The 17,290-nt window shown below is 34.7% G+C and overlaps 1 protein-coding gene across 3 annotated transcripts; it reads left to right on the forward strand.

The window, feature by feature from the left end:
* The first annotated feature begins 357 nt into the window (after positions 1 to 357).
* Positions 358 to 10,160, forward strand: LOC142982176 (uncharacterized). 3 transcript variants are annotated; one of them, XM_076128564.1, is made up of 4 exons: positions 358 to 485; positions 1,789 to 1,973; positions 7,883 to 8,011; positions 8,549 to 10,160. In XM_076128564.1, the coding sequence occupies exons 2-4, from the start codon at positions 1,895 to 1,897 to the stop codon at positions 9,133 to 9,135; spliced, it is 795 nt and encodes a 264-aa protein (XP_075984679.1). In that variant the 5' UTR covers positions 358 to 485; positions 1,789 to 1,894; the 3' UTR covers positions 9,136 to 10,160. The 3 variants fall into 3 exon arrangements, with proteins under 3 accessions (XP_075984679.1, XP_075984680.1, XP_075984681.1); XM_076128565.1 differs by having other exon boundaries at positions 366 to 485; positions 1,792 to 1,973; XM_076128566.1 differs by having other exon boundaries at positions 366 to 471.
* The last annotated feature ends 7,130 nt before the right edge of the window (positions 10,161 to 17,290 follow it).

Genomic DNA, 17,290 nt, shown 5'->3' on the forward strand with positions numbered 1-17,290 from the left:
ATAAATATACTAGCTTTATATCGAATCCTTAGTCTAAACCTAGCAAAATAAAACTGATTACCCAATTCGTTTTTAAAGTTTGACATACATTAGTCGGAAATTATAAAAGAGATACAAAAGTTGGAAATAATATATCAAAATAATCTGACAAAAAATATTTTTTTTACATTTTCAATGAATTAATTACGCCATCATTATAGGATGTTATTTTCCATCAACGTTAGCACAATGTATGACAAAGCAGCAACCCACGACACACGGTATTGTGAACCTTCGAGGGAATAATTCACGTGGTATAGTGCAGCCGCCCCGGGGGATGCGCGAATCAGCCGAGCTACGGGTTACGGCAGTTGGCTACGGCTCGTAGTACGAACGCTACGCTGTGCTGCTACGCTACCGCTACGAACTCGCGGTTCGGTAAACACGTGCGTGGACTCGTGATCATATTTATAACTGTGTTTCAGCTTCAGTGTAAAGTTCAAATGGTTATTATATATAATTACAATATTTTATACATTATTTAAGCTATATTATATAGTTTGCTAGGGTATTTATAACAAAAAAGTCATTTAGAGAGTACCTTTTTATTATTATATAAATCTGCTTATTTCAGTGTTTTGAGTGATGATAAGAACGTGTTTTGCTGTTTTTGGGTTAATTGCTATTTGAACCACGTGGCTAGATTGTCTGTGAGGTTATTTATGAGTAAATATTTGAATCTATTGTTATTTCAATTGTGAGCGTAGAAAGAGAAAGTTGAGTATCTTATATGTTATTAAACTTTTCACTTTATTTAATTATGATTTTAAGATTTGAATTAGAATATCACTTAAATAGTTTGCTTTCATATATACATACGTAGTATTTTGAAACAGACTAAGCTGTAAAATATTAATCTTAGTAATGTGAGTAAAATATACTACTGTAAATATGAAATTACACGTGGGCAGTCTACTTACTCTTAGCACTACCTCTATATTTTATGTAATACTTATTATATTGTTGAATTTAATATGTTGTAGGATAATTACAACATTACGATCTTAATAATAATCCTAAGAATATTATAATTAGTTAAATATGATTATCCTAACCTAACATTAGCGTGGATTCAAAAAATCTTAATATTTTTTATCAAAATATTTGCTTTAATTGAAACAGATTTCATTACAGCGAACATAAATGCCTAAAAGAGGTCGCGAAAAATGCTAAAACTTTTTAAATTAAACCACGATGAAATACCAGGATTATTATTAAAACCTTTTTTGTGATTATGTTACAGACCACAGTTTTTGAAAGGTTTTATCAATGTAAAATTTTGTTGACAATGACATGCTGTCTAATCAGTGTACAGTCTTCTTTAATGTGACCAATCGTCAAAGCGATCGATCAAATTGTGATCAATCACTTTGATTTGAAGATTATGTTAATAAACTTATCAACGATTTTAAGCCATCTACAGGTCCTAAGTGCGATGAAGCCTTAAAGATATCGTAACTCAGTATCCCGGCGTTTTGGCTGGGTTCGATTATAAATGATATATAAGTATACTATATGTTTAGTTTGTAAGACAATAATTAACTGTCTTTCATGAACAATATAATTAGTGTAACACTTACAATTTTTTAAAAATAAAATGTCATGTTTGTAACTACGATTATAATAGAACAATTGATACTTAAATTAATTGGACAGCATTTTTCAACAATCATGTCAATAAATTGAACAATTATTTGATGAACCCTTCAAACACCTCTCATACATCTTTACATATAATTTAATTTGCAGCAGAAGAATAATGTTCATTTAAACAAGTGCAAAGACTAAGAAGTGGGTCATAGTGTAAAGTCAATTAAGTCTAAACTTTATATCAAGTGTATAAGAATATAATAAGATGTATTCTTCAATGTGGTTCATGAGCGTCGTGGTGCTTCTGGTGACTGATGTGAGGACTGGCGCCCTGCAGGAAGGAGGTGGGTAGTATGTGTAAGATTATGGTACGTTAGTTTGTAACGTGTGATGTACGAAATTACTGTACTAATTTTGATACGTGATTTATATAGAATAAAGTCGGTTAGTTTGTAAGGTGTGATGTAAGAAACTGCTGCACTGATTTTGATGAGACTTACTGGAATGTTAAATCCTAACATCGTATTGACGGAGGCTCTTTGTGGACTTAGTTTAGAGACAATTCTCTTTTCTGGGATATACTCTTTCATATTATCAATTATTTAAATCGTGCCTTGAAAATATAACGTACAAACATAGAACGATATCTCATAGAAAACATTTTGTCGTAGGAAGTAGGCGATTACGGAAAATATTATCGGATTACACAAAAAAGAAAATGATCATTAATATACGTATTATTGAACCTGACATTTTAATTGCCAAGCGCCTCTAGCGTATGACAAGCTTTTCTTCCCAGAAACCTTAAATGTCAAACATGGGCACAAAGACACGACAATATCGAAAGGTCGTAAGTAACATCTCGATGGTGTATTTCCGAACAGTTATTTACAATATGTCGTTTACATTCAGTTTGACTGGGCAAATCGTCTGTCCGTCTTCGAAAGGGCCCTTGTACGTCGATTTTCCGGTCTGTAGTCGCCATTCGAGGGCCTTCCTTCCTTGAGATTGTTGGTTTTCCGGAACATATCGACGCGAACTGAACATCTACTCAAATATAAATTATTTAAAGCAAAGTTTCAGCTTCCTATTTGAATGAACTTTGAACTATCGGGTGAACTCAGGGAACAGACATTTCTATTCACTTTAGTTTTTATGTAACAAAGGACTGTAATAGCCATGCAAAAGTAAGCAAAAAAGAACCATTCTTGTTATTATTGTTATTTTATTCTTAAATTTACAAACTAAAGGTAATGCCGTTTCGAGCATAAAGTCATACTTATCAAACGAAAGCACCTCTCTTTTTAACAAAAGTTTTTATGTATCCTTTCATAAACACCAAATATTAACCTAATATCGATCTACTTACATCTTATAAACAACCATTGAACAATATCATGATTATCACAACAGTCTTTGTTCGCGGTGCAACTTAATTACAGCGGTCACCTGCAGCCTGCAATATTCTAGTTAAACGTTATTCAGTGCACATTCTGAAGGTATCGCGTTTATCTATAGTTGGTCGGGGCGGGGGCCAATAATCCCGGCTCTCTCTAGCTTCGCCTTTCCGCGCCCCGTCCATCCATACTAACGAGCTCGATCAAGCCAAGGTATTATTTTAAGAGACGCGGATTCTCTGACTTGACTGTTAACTGTTCAATACGAATGTACTCACGTTACTTGCTACTTGCACACGTTGAAATGCAGTTTTGTACTCTGTTTTTGAAAGAATAGGCTGATAGTATATAGTTGTATTCTCTATAGCAAGCAAGCATCCTTTTTGCATTTCTAGAACGGAATCTTGCAGAGAGGAAACTTGCATAAAATAATAGTTTAAAATTATTTTTTAAAATAACCATGGCGTAAAATGTATGGGAACTGTTTAGATCGTGAGATACCACGCAAATCCCATGGAGTAGATCAATGACTGGCTTGACGGCAAAGTAAAATATCATCACATTGCCAAGATAAATCAATTGAGTTTTTATATTGCTCTTGATGGGTGGAGACGGTCTTTAGATAAAAATGAATTTTAGTGCATAAATTAATCACTCTTATCTGATATAAATAAGTAAAAAATGTTTTCATTAAAGATTTCTAGAGAATAAAAAAAGATGAATCAGTCTTCATAATTAATTATTGCTTAGACGAAAATTCCCAAAAGCAGCTGAGATAGATTATCTAGATCAGTGGCTAACCTAAAAACGCTATGAATGATTGGATAAAACGCGACTAGAACAAAAACAATCTATCAGCAATTTGTTATCGCTTGCATTGTTAGTGTTTTGTTATGTAAGCGTATTATTACAAGCTGGCAGTTTGATAATTATGATCAAACATTGTTGTTTTCAACTACTGTTTGTGTTGCTAACTATTAAATTTAACCATAAGCGAATACTTCCTGGAAAGATTTCTAAAATAATTAACATTTCAGTTACCATTTCGTAGTAAATTGCTATGTGCTACAAGGAGGCTAAATATTTTAATTTAACAAACTATGTTAGTATAAATTAACAGTTTTGCATCGCCAGAAATTGCTAATGGAAGAATTTTTTTTGTTCTGACAGTTATTGCATAGAGTATAGAGATTATTATATAACGTCACATTCATGAAATAAGGTTATGTTTAGTGAGAAAATGAAGCCTAATACAAAGACAACAGGTTTTAAGCGTGTAGCTTAATCAAAACGGACTACAAGCAATATAGAGGTACAAATTAAATTAGTGTTCAGCTGTTTGTTAACAAAGTTACGCTTGCACCACATGTCATACAAGACAAATAGAGGTGGGAGCAAACTCAAAAGTGTACGTCAGCTGTTTATCTTGATTCAAACAATTTTTATGTGGTAACCGCACACGGGCTCTCGGGGAACGGTTGTCTCGACAACGATGTACCTTAGCGTCGAGCGCCGAGCGCCGTCCAACAGCGTGCGGTGTGTGCGTCACACAACGTACTAACTTCTACAGGCCACTTCAAAAGACCCCAACATTACATCCACCAAGAGTTTTCTGATTTCCAATTTAAACAAAACGTCGTTTTACGATTTTAAAAAGTTTCCCTTTCTTTTATTACAACACGGCGGAGGTACTTCCAAATGTTGATGGTTAATCGATCGATTTTTTCCTAAAGAAAGTTTAATTTTATTATTCTGTTTCACTGAACATCAGTTTACGATTAATTGATGAATTTTATAAACAATTTGTTGGCAGATTTCCTGATTTAGTTAAATCAGATCTGAAGATTCTTCTTTGTTTGATAAAACTCAATATTTACCAAACTTTATTAGAATTGCGTTCATGTTACATTTTATATATTTTCTTTACATCTGCCAAACCTTTTCCAACGTATATTGGTGAATTTCGTTCTAAAATAACTGTACATATTTTAATGGGACTTTCCATCTTCCAATTTCCGGGAATCAAATGGGTTATTGAATAGGGAGCGTCAGTTTTGTATACAGGGGATGTTTTATATCCTGTTTCAATAAGGGACTGACTAAAAAATATTACTGTTCTATGGAGTTGATGTCACGGGAAACTCGAAGGAAAAACTAATATAAAATAAATATAAATATAATATTTTTTTTACAATTTGTTTCAGTATTTTTCTTTTATATAAATGATTATAGTTGGCTTTTATGTGAATATTTTTGAAATATTAATAAAATATTAATATGTAGTGGAAAATAAAATAAAAAAATATGACTGTAGTTGAAAACAATTTTAATAGTTGGTATGTTGTTGTAAGTGAGTTTTGCTAGCGTTAGTTTATAGCTAAAATATGTAATGAAAGCAAAATAGTAAACTGTGTCTTGTTTTAAATAGTAGTATGAAGTTGAAACAAGCGCGTGTTCGTATCGCGAATGGTCCAATAAGCTTTAGTTTATAGTCCAGTTGAAAATAAAATAAATGGAGTATGTGCCACACTGGCCGCAGTTATATATTTATAGCATAAAACTTATGCAATTTGCACAATGTACAGAATATAAAATGATACAACTATTCAAATATATTTGTGAAAATTTTTATTTTTGTTCAAGTCCATTTTTGACAATGGATACGTTCATATAACTCTGGAATTATTTTCAGGGATTTTATTTCAAAATACTTTTTATATTTCTAGTTCATTCTATTGTATGAATCAGCAAAGTATGACTGAATAAAAGATTATTGTTACATTTGCTTGATTAAAACATTGATAGCACATCAATAAAAATTTGCAAAATGATAAATGTGATTCCTACATTGTATTGTATTTTCACATGAGTGCCACTATGACATACTGGCTAACATTCCGTCGTTACGAAGGACGCGAAACATCACTGGTTTCATAGCACGCTCGTAATATTTTTACTATCAACGCAATACTAACAAACGATTTAATGAAATAATAACATAAGGAATAAAAGAGGCGATAAAGCTCGTGATCGACGCTTCGGGGTAGACAGTTAGTACCCACTATAGTAGGAGGCTCAATCCTCGTTTGCCTACGGCGATGCCACCCTAAATCTAACCCTCTTCTGCCACAAAGACAGGAGTTTATTCTAGTCACAACTGTAAGCTATTTATCCAAAGATTAAATCTCTTACACGTGCCCATATGATAGTAATATTACTACAGGAATGTTTTGTCCCTTAGTTAGAACAAAAAGAGACATTGCGAGGAATTGAGCCGGGTCACGAGTAAGAAATAGCCGCTTTAGTCGAAATAGTTCATGTATAATGTGGAAAGTTATGCAGTCCCACTCCGAGCCCTGTAATAAGTCAATGGTAGCGAGTTAATGCTCTTTATGTTAATATATCTCAAAGTAAGAATGTTCCAAACAGTGATCATGTTACATCCAGTTACACGTACTTTCTAACTAATAATGAAGCTCAACTAACACCGACTACGTTTTGTTCTTTTCTTGTGTTGCACCGCATTGCGGTTATGTTTTGAAAGTATCGTGGCTGTAATAATGCCGTCCCCTTCCATCGGATTAGGTGGCATGTTTCGCAGCATATGTCTACATAAACAGGCTCCTATAAATAGCTTCGGTAAAGTCTGATAAAAACAAAATTACGCGCGCATACTTTACCTTGCCATGTTATGTAAAACGGAAAAAAAGGAGAATCCGAAATACTTAAAACGCTTCGCAGATATCGCAGGGTCATGACTGGCGCGTAGTACGCGTATATTCACAACATACACACATACACACGTACTCGTGGTACGTATGTAGTTGGCAAGTCGTGATCAAAGTTAGGAAGGGTTGGTTCACACCGCAACCCTCACTTGTTTGTTGTTATGGCTGTGTGTGTCAAAGTTAAACTTTCGACTTTGCCTGAGTTATGATACGACTGCCTCTAAGCAATTACTTATAACAAATATAATGTGTTTGTGTGCCGCTAACTATTACCAAGTCCAGTTTTCGATTATCCCCGATCGTGGTGTTTTGGAAGTAGACTCCAACTATAATTAATTACTAAATAGTTACTATTGTCATTTTAAATAAAAAGTTATAAAAAGACAATAGTAGCAAACAGATTCAATAGCAAGATGAATTAACTTCAAAATTCATTTTAGTTTGACTGACGCGGAAATTAATATTCTTTTATGAAAATAACATAAGCAAAGTTAGTAGCTTCAGTGCCGCCATAACTCTGAAATCTACTGTTTTTATTCTTATTCCTTGTTTGCATTAAAGCCGGTACACAAGTATATAAGATTGGTAAAGAACAACAAACACTGGTCGGAGTTTTGATTATTGTTGTGTATATTACCTGGGCTCACAAAAGCTTGCTCGTTTTTTGCGCTGGCTCAGATCCAAGTTTCCGACAAAGCCTAATCGAATTTGCTCGATATGTGCACTTCACCCCGCAGTAAGATATTTGTCGTTTGGAATTACATTTGCACTGGAAAAATACACGACAGTTTTATTTCGTTTTTTTCTCCCTTGCTTAGATTTTATTAGGCTGCGGTAGCTGAGGAAACAGAGAACAAAATTACCTACTTAATTGTGTGTGACTACGAGTCTCAATATTTATTGTACAATCAGTTGGATATTCTAGCTAGAAATGGGCATATACCTATACTATTTACTATTTAGATTGATATAGTACAAGGCTGATAACAATTAGTGATGATTTAGAAACAATACTAGTCTTTGCCACTACTAAGTAATAGCTAAAGTCTTTAAAACTTATCATGCTATTTTAATTTAAAATGTTATCATAATTAATTGTCCAGGTTTATAAACACTGTTTGTTTTCAGATATCCAACCGAGCCGGTGCTACAGCTGTCGCGCTAACGGCACGACATCGTGTGAGCAGTCGAGTGGCTGGGCGTCCGTCACGTGCCCGACAAAGAGGCCGCTGTGCGCCACCGCCGCCTCCGGCCCCGGTCAGTACTCTCACACAAACACACACCACCCGGCCATAACTTACCCACTAAAAACACATTAAAAACTATCAAAACCTTGGATATGTTTCAAACTTCCCATCTTTCTTTTAGTTTGAAAGAATTGCCGACACTGTAGTAATTTATCGCAAAAACAAGCACGATAAATAGCGAGCATCTGCAATCTGTGAAACGATTTATGTATGTATCGCCGTACAATAAACACAACTCGAATACATTCAGAATGAAGCTTGCAAATGATGCATGTAAGAGGAATGAAAATAAAACCCTTGAAAGCGCCTAAAGGCGTAATTTCATTACATTCTAGTATGTTATTACTCTGTCAAAGAAAAATTGCTCTTTCAGCGAGGAATGGTAATGTTATTGTGAGTTGAATAAGCGCGGTGAACGAAATTGGACGGAAATTATCATATTTCTTTATAGTCGACGCGCGACGGCAGACTTTATAATGTTTTTTGATTCGAAACGCTTAACGGATAATCGAATAGAATATTAAAATTATTTTAATATTTTCTACAGATTTCCGTTCATCGTTGATTTGCGCCCCCGTCACGAAGAAGCCCTGCTCGGTGAGGACTCCGACCAACACTTCAATCGTGGTCACTTGTGTGTGTCACTCTAACTTGTGTAACGCGCCTTTCTCTGTCGAATGGAGGAACGAACTTCAGAACTATATATCTAATGCCACTGATGTGAGACAACTGAACGTGTGCGAATTACTTTCTAAATTCAAGAACGACACAGATGAGGAACATCTGTACAAAGCGATAACGACTGAAGTGACAGAAGCTTCCACTACAATAGCAAAGAGTTCATCACAACCCATTACTTTAGGATCCGTTCCTTCGACAATGGATATCCATACAATTTTAAGAGATTCGGAGAGACCGAGAGCTGAGGCTTTAAAGCAAGATCCGACGGTGCCGTCCGATGACGACGAAGACGAAAGTGAAGGAAGTGGGTCGTACGAGGAGTCGAGAATTCACAACCACGCGGTGTCGGCGCCCGCCGCTCCCAGCTCGTTTCTGCCGGCTAACGAGAACAGTGCGAGCTCTTTGTATAAAGACCTGCTCGTCACTACATTATTCATATACTTCGTAGTCTAGATGCGCAACGGAATGTAGGTGCATTCAAAATTTTCCCAATTAAGTACAATAATATTAAGAGAGTAATTTATTAATTATACCCAGAGAATTTAACTGATATTAGCGTCGACCTGTTGGGAACAAGTATGTACGTTTTGTAATTTCACACGTTTTAACGCCTTTATGAGTTATAGAGCGAGAATGTTTAGAGATTTCTAGTGTTTAGGGTCTAAGTGTCATCCATTATTATTCCGTCGTTAAATTGTTTGTGTTTTCAACTATAATCCTAGCTTAATTTGACAGTATCGGAATTAGGGAAATATATGGAAAATATGTGTAACATTCAATTAGATTGAGATTGGTGGTCCTTTTGAGGGTGTAAAAATGACGAGATACATTTCGCTTTCTTGTAATTCACAATTTTTATGTAAAAGAACGTGTACATTTTTATCCTCCACATTTCGTTTATAAATAAAATACACATTATCCATATGTTGCTATGTCTCTTTTGATATTTTGCGTGAATTTGTGATACGTTAGAACCTTCGTGCCAAACAAATGATGTAAATACTAATGAGGATACTTGATATAGAGTTTCGTGTTCAACAAATTAGGAGCAAGTAATCACGTAATCTTTCTCGACTAACACAGAACAAATATTGCAGTAGAATAGTTAGAATTACAATTTATCAAAGATTTACCATTTTCAAACATACACGTAATAAGGATTTGACTAACACATAGTGAAGTAATATTATAGATAAACATATGGGATGAGCAGTCTGGTTTTGGCGAGTCGATTGTTATATTAGAGAATATAAGAAAGAATTTATAAACCAAGAGTTTGGGAATCGACTTGTGGGATAGCTTTAGATCGATAGTAATTATAATAGGTTATTGAATAAGGACCTTGATTCATAGCATACAATCTGCGTGACCGGAATTAATCACAATGACATTCATCTTAATCCATACTGATAGATATAGTGTCAATTAATATCACCATCGATCTATTGTTTGAAAAACGTTGTTGTGATTTAATAATAAATGAATTAAATAGAAATGTTTGTTTTTGTTATAGTAAGTTAACCTCTGCCGACGCTGACCTATTTAGCTGTTTAAAATATAATAAAGGAATCTCCCCCATAAACTGTTGCCTGATTTGACAATATTTTTTGAGTAGTAGTGTTACAAACACTAAACAGACTAATGAACTTCTTTTTTACTACTTACCGAATACTTTAACTTACTATTAAACTGGCCCTACCTTGTTTAGTTAACTTAGAACATACATGATACTAAGTATATAACGTCATAAGTCAACATATTTGTTAGAGGGAAGGAGTAATAGATACAGTCCTTAGGTACTAACCCACCAACCACCGTAGGACAGTGTACTGGACTCAAGTCTATAAACCCTATCTCAAATCTGAGGTTTGTCCGGTGTCCAAAACTAAGCCTACAACGGGGTAAATACATTCTATTTACAACAGACCACAATTTAGCAGCAGACAAACAAACAATAAAATGTAAATGTAGTGTTATATCAACGTCACGTCAGTCTAGCAGTTGGTACCAGTGAACAGTGGGTAACAGTGGGTCGTTTGCGTTAATTGAAACATGTTCCAGTGCGCGACACAGCGCAACTTACACAATTTACAGCCACCTCACTTCGCTCACTCGGCTCACTCGGCTCACGAGCCGCGCTCAAAACAACACGGAACAATACCGACACTTCTAATATTCTTTTATTGGTTGCGGAAACGTAGAAAAAACAACAGCCTTTTTTGGAAGGTTTTTCTTATATTTTTGTGGTTGAATTCTAACTATTTTGTGTTTGAAAAACTGTGCTCTTAATGTCAGCGAAACAAAATGGGACATGAGTGACGGAAAAAGTAAACTATCAACATACAGCAAACTGAAACTCATTAAAATATATATTATTTTCTTAATAAATTTATATTAATAGCCCATGCCAACTTTAGCCGCGTAACACAGTTTCAACCTTACAATTAATACACTGAATTCTGAAACTCTTCTCAAGAATCACTCTATCCATTTTCGAGCACTTTATAAAAATCCGTTCTGTAGATTTTGAGCTTATCGCGACAAGACAGAATGGCAACAATTAAATTGCTAAAACTAGCTATATAACATTTTTTATGCATAGATAAAGGTATGCAAATCCAACACAATCAGGGTACTTCGGTAAGTAAATAAACTACAACCAATGAAGAGCGTTCGTGGAAGTGAAAATATGCAAGAAGACATTCCCGGCGGTCCTCCACCGGCTGCAGTGCGCGCTAACACTCGGCGCGCAGATGTCGTGTGCATGAACCAACACTGTACTGCTGTGCCACAGCGTATAAACTTAACAACAGTATGGAAATTACGAGTTCTAACCACAGGGGAAGTAAAGATAAAGAGCGGCTATTTGGATTAGAACCAGTATTGCCGCTTAAATCTGAGTAGCTTGAGTGTCTGACAACCAGTCTTACTGAGAGGTATCGTGTTGTATCCGAGGATGTGGAGGTAGGTAGTCGCTAAATGTAAAATACCTGTATTCAGCTGCGTCTTGTCAGACTGGAAGCCGACTTCATCGTAGTTAAAAGGCGAGGCTGATGAGGACGATTCCCGCTTAAAATCTCCCATTAACAACTGTTCGTAAATTCATATTTGTATGCTCATGCATATTAAGGGAAAATTATACGCGTATGCTGTACGTCCAATTTATCTGCTCTGTGGTTTCAGATCACTCAATTACAAGAACATTGACAAGAGCTCAAAACAGACAGTGATTGACAGAACTGCAAGGTTCGCTGTTACTAGTTGCGTGCATATGTGTTTGTGTGGCGTTTCGAACGTTGCACGTCGTTTCCATACTGCTTGTAAGCTGATTACACTGTGACTGTATTACGGCACTACCTCACAATTTTATTCTCCAGAGATAAATGTTCGGACTATGTGAAGGAAATAGTTTTATAGGCGGTACTGCAAGAGTACATTAATATTTCTTACAAACTCCAGTAGTCGATCTATTATGGACTATACTATTATTTTGTACACTATACTTTGTTGTTTATTGACTTTCGGAAAAAAAAAGAAAATTTTACTATATCAAAAGTATGTCTATCGAGCCTACCATTTATTTACTAGGAACACTCTAGGGATTGGTAGATAGATACTTAAAGCTTTACTCAATAGATAAACCCAGGACTGCCTCATAAGCCGTGATGAGCATCATCTGTTTCGGCGAAAATACCGAATTTGTATTTAACTATAGATAATATTTACTGCAAATTACACAATTATTAAAATCCTATATGTTTAATAAAATGTTTAAGATGAATATAGAATGCGCTCTATACACGAACACGTTCCATACATCTAAAATTTTAATAAAGAGATATCTAAACTACAGCAATGTAGTTTGAAGTGTATACAAATATTCCACGGCAACATACCAACACGGTCTCCGGGGGAAAATATTTTTGAGTACGTACTTTACTGAATATTGTACGCGGATTCCGTATTCCACTTTTTCCGCATTGACTTGTCTAACAAAAAACCACTGTTTCTATTTGATTTTTCTAGATAAAAGTTTCTATTTTAGCTACGGTTGCGGAATTTTGCGTACATTTCTCCGCTTTTGTTTATACTGTGGCCTGTAACGAATAGTCTGTCTGGTTTTTATTGAATGAAATTGAATTGCTCTTACGGATTTTATAGTATTTTCCAGTATAAACTGTTAAATTAAGAAATAGAATTTCTTTAATTCTTGGTCGAAATATTGAGTTTAGTTTTAAAGCTTGCTAAAAACATGCAACTCACTGGGAACCCATCTACAGGCAATATTTTGTGGTGCAGTGATTTCAACTGCTAGATAAAGTATACCTAAATAGCATAAATGAAACAAAAATATCTTTGGAACCAAAAAAGAATGATACCCTTATCAAGAAAATATAATAAAGGCACTTCAATGTCTTCCACCGACAACAAAAACGAATATTGTTATTGTTCTATAGTCTCTCTATACAATGTGGTTACATTATGAAGTAGTAAGCACACGAATTGGTTTTGCATTAATAATTACTGCAGCATTGGAAACCAAATGAAAATATAACTCATGTTGTGAGAGTATTGGATTTGTATTCTCGTTCACAAAAAGCGATCACAACCTCGATATTTGCAGTAATTATTTTGGTGGATTTGTTATTTAGGTTATTAAATTAAGGTTTTGCAATAAGGTTCTTAATGAAACCTTAGAGACAAAGTCATAATTACATAACATAACTTGCTTTTTTTACTATAGCCGACTGTCCGATCTGTTATAGGTATCGGTTAATCACTTTATCCATAGGAAGGGTTATCTAACACTTATCAGGTGCCGTGAAACACTGGCTTAGCCCTGGACTCTGTTCACCACTTTTGAATAAAAATCATCATGCGTTTTTTGCTACTTTATCCATAAGATAAGTTATCCGAGACTTATTAAGACGCCGTGAAAATAGCCTTTAAACTGGTCCTGCTCTACTTAAACTTATGAAACAAATATAAATTAGTCAAAAGAAAGTCAAATAAAATACCTATTCACAGAAGTTGTCATACATCATTCTTACATTAACTACCAGATAGATTATCCGTCACTTACACAATAAGACGTCAAACCGGTTAGTTACTTAAGGAATATTGAATGGCCGTCAACTTACTATGTAGCTGTATTGATGTCTGTCAGTAGCGGATTTTCGGCGTCGCCGCGTCTCGTCCGTGGTCAGCGCGCCTGCCTCCTGCCTGCTGCCTTCAAACGTGCCATCCGTTGATACTCTCTAATAGGATTACTTTGGACTACCTACTATAGCTTAGGTACTACGCTATTTCCCTTGAATAATATATTACTATAGAGAAATGCAGCTAAGAAATTGAGAGCTTCTTTGCTTAGTGGTAGTGTACTCGACTCAAGAGGTTACAGATTTGATTCCCGGTTTAGGCAAAAGTGATATTCAGTTTCTTGTAGTTTATATTGGAATGTTTTTATATGGTTAAAGAGTCTGAATATACTCTTTTACTTCGAAGAACTAATATATAAAAGTGGGAAAACATGGGTGAAATAAAACCTCTGCCTACCTCAGTTATAAAGGACTTAGGAAACAGCTAGCGCGATTCTCTATTACTATCGACTATCGTCAACCGGCTTACTAAAAGATACCCATTTCGTATACCATACGAACTCTTTTTTTAGGTACATCATAATCTTGTTACTATGCCTATGACTTTGGAGTTATAATATGCCATATTAAAATAATTGAGAATTTTCTAGACTAGATACTTCATAAGATTGATTGAACAGCAATGCGATCTATAACTTTCGTTTTATGTACATAGATAGCTCTTGAGACTAATCAAGTGTATTAAGTTACGAGGTATTCACATAATTATGTACGTACTAACTTAATTACACAAGCACTCGATACTTCATTCCAGGGTTCGAATTTATTAAATCAAATTACTAAACATGTGCTACATTATTTTCAAAATGAGTTAGTAAAATCAGTTTTCTTCACATATACTGTACCTATTTACTTGTTTCCAAAAAATCTACCGTTTATATTTGTTGGAAAAGACAACCCCGGCATTGAGTTTTGTTTGACGATCCCGAGGACAAACATACAAACAGCCACAACGCAAAAGAAGCCGCCAAAACAAGAAAAAACTTCAAACCTGTCGATACATCTATAAGTTGTGGATAACGTAGTGAGTTAAAAACTTACACATATTGTTTTTCCGTTGTACTGTTTCATAATTAGTGTGTAATTGTTAGTCTTCCCAAATAAATAAATAAACACAATCATCGACATTCCGTCTCAGCCTGCTGTTGAAAATAGCCATTTTCATAAGCACTTAATAAAGCAAGATATTCATTTCTTTTTGTCCAATAGGTAAGCTAATTTAGCTATGTACAATAGTTATTCTGTTTAGAACATAGTCGGTCATAATACAGTTTATTTTCTACTAAAATATTTAGATCATGATGCCCAGGTGCTAAGTAAACCAAAAAATATTTTACTTTAATTAAATTAGGCTTAGTGAAACTGTAGAAGCTGATCTAAATATTAAATGATTAAGTTCAAAGCCTAGATTATTCTCGTTATTATTTAGGTACTAAACAACTCACATTTTCACTGGCTTCTTTAATTAAATAGCCCTTATGCCCGCTGCTTCGTCCACGTTTTGTTTCAAAATGCAAGTCCACATTTACCACTACCTTTTCTCTTTACTAAATTTCATAATTTGGTTCATTAGTTTAGCCAAGAAAGCGTGACAGAAAGAACGGTAGTCTATGAATTTTTCTGCTACAGTAGGTTGTAGTGTCGTGTTAGATAGCTTAGAGCCTAAGCAATGGCTGTCAAACACAAATTGTTTTTTCTCATCTGATCCTTATTAAGGCCTAACCCCTCCCACATTCGACACTATAATCTTACCAAGCAGTCATGGGTTAAAAAAACAGAACTTCCAATGATAATCGCATTAAAATAAACCAAAAACATCTTCAGCTTTGTTATGCTAGTCCTAATAACTTTGTTAATAAAACTATATTTTTCTAATATATATAAAAACTGGACTCTGTTCGTTGCTACAGCCTGAAATAAGGCTAATATTGAGGGCAAACTAATAATATCTACTTGGTTGTTTTGGCAGCGGTGTTGTATTTATAAACACACTTTTATTTCAGTTCGCAGACTAAACAATGATCAAGTGGCCTTTTATTTTCTTTGGCACTTGGATTGTAGGAAAAAGAAAAGCCTGGGAAATTAAAAAGGTAGAAAATACTAGGTCAATTGTTGCAGGTGGGTGGCAGTTTAATTTTTTTGGTACTGTTTTCGTGAACTTTATTATGAGAATTTTCTTAATATGTCTATAAATGTTGTAAAAATATTTAAAGGGAGAAATATCGGAAGAAGGCCCTAATTGAGGTAACAAAAGAAAAACAACGCAAAACATTTGAAAGCTTTAAAGTACATAAAATAACAATATAATTCCACATTAAACAATTAAATGTTGAGGACTATTAATTGTCAGGATCACTTGTATACGGGTCGCGGAACAAAAGTTCCCGGAGACTTGTTTTCAGTAAGTTAAATGTTTATTACGTTTGTCGCCCACCTCCGCTCACATTTGGCTCGGAATTCGCGATAAAAATAATTTTCAAACAATGTGGGCTAAAACAATGGCAATATACCTATTTGAAAATTATCATCATTATTAATGTTGGACGGGAAAGTTGGCAAATTATTTTTTTATGCCGAAAATCCCTTTATAAGCACGGACAATAAAAGGCGCTTTGGTTAAAATTAAATTCATGAAACCATAAAGTGGTCTGTTGTTCATGGCGGAGTATTATACGCATCGCTACTTCATTGTTAGTCGTTTTGTTCCTTCAAAGGTATGGTTTGGGCTTCACTAATATTGTTATGCTTCTTTTTCGTAACGAGTAATTGTTCAAGATTTTTTGTCGGTTCTCTCTTTGAACGAAACACACAGTGTTTCAAAGGGAACTAATTTTAAACTCCATGATTAAAAACGATGTTCATTTTGTTTTAAGCCACTTGTCCGAATCGACGTGCTTGTCTCGAAATTGTAATTTAAAATAGGGCCCTTTTATAGGCCGGTATAAAGAGACATTTGATACTTTTGCAGGGGCTAAAGGCTTTAAAAACAAGAGGAGCAGCGAGCAATTCACGAACAAAAGACTCATCAGTCCTCTTTTATTTTTCTTAATGATTTGGGTACAATAAAATACGTATTATCCGGCGGCGCTGTAAAAACAGATTTTCCCTGCTATTTGAATGTCAAATTATTTCGCGTAGAGTCGCTGGTAATGGTTTGAAAAATAGAATAACATTTTGTGTAGTTTTTTTATTCCTATCAAGTATAACGTTTCTTATCTGTATAATTGCTAGTGGCATTGACTTTTAACATCAATTTGCTCCATTTCAAAGCACAGGGATTCCACTTCGCTAACCCATCTATCCTGTATCTGCGTCATAGCTTGCTTGCCACTGATCGTTGACCTGAAATCACAACTATGTACCGCTTCAATTAATAAATAAATTTAACAAGCTATTTCATAAATAACGAAAATAGATAAATTAATACACGAACGCTCTCGATATCAATT

The sequence above is a fragment of the Anticarsia gemmatalis genome, chromosome 21, assembly GCF_050436995.1.
Source record: "Anticarsia gemmatalis isolate Benzon Research Colony breed Stoneville strain chromosome 21, ilAntGemm2 primary, whole genome shotgun sequence".
NCBI classification, from domain to species: Eukaryota; Metazoa; Arthropoda; class Insecta; order Lepidoptera; family Erebidae; genus Anticarsia; species Anticarsia gemmatalis.

Coding starts and splice junctions, on each gene's coding strand:
- LOC142982176 (XM_076128564.1), top strand. CDS start 1,895: ATGTATTCTTCAATGTGGTTCATGAGCGTCGTGGTGCTTCTGGTGACT. Junction 1,974..7,882: donor TGGCGCCCTGCAGGAAGGAG/GTGGGTAGTATG, acceptor GTTTGTTTTCAG/ATATCCAACCGAGCCGGTGC. Junction 8,012..8,548: donor CACCGCCGCCTCCGGCCCCG/GTCAGTACTCTC, acceptor TATTTTCTACAG/ATTTCCGTTCATCGTTGATT.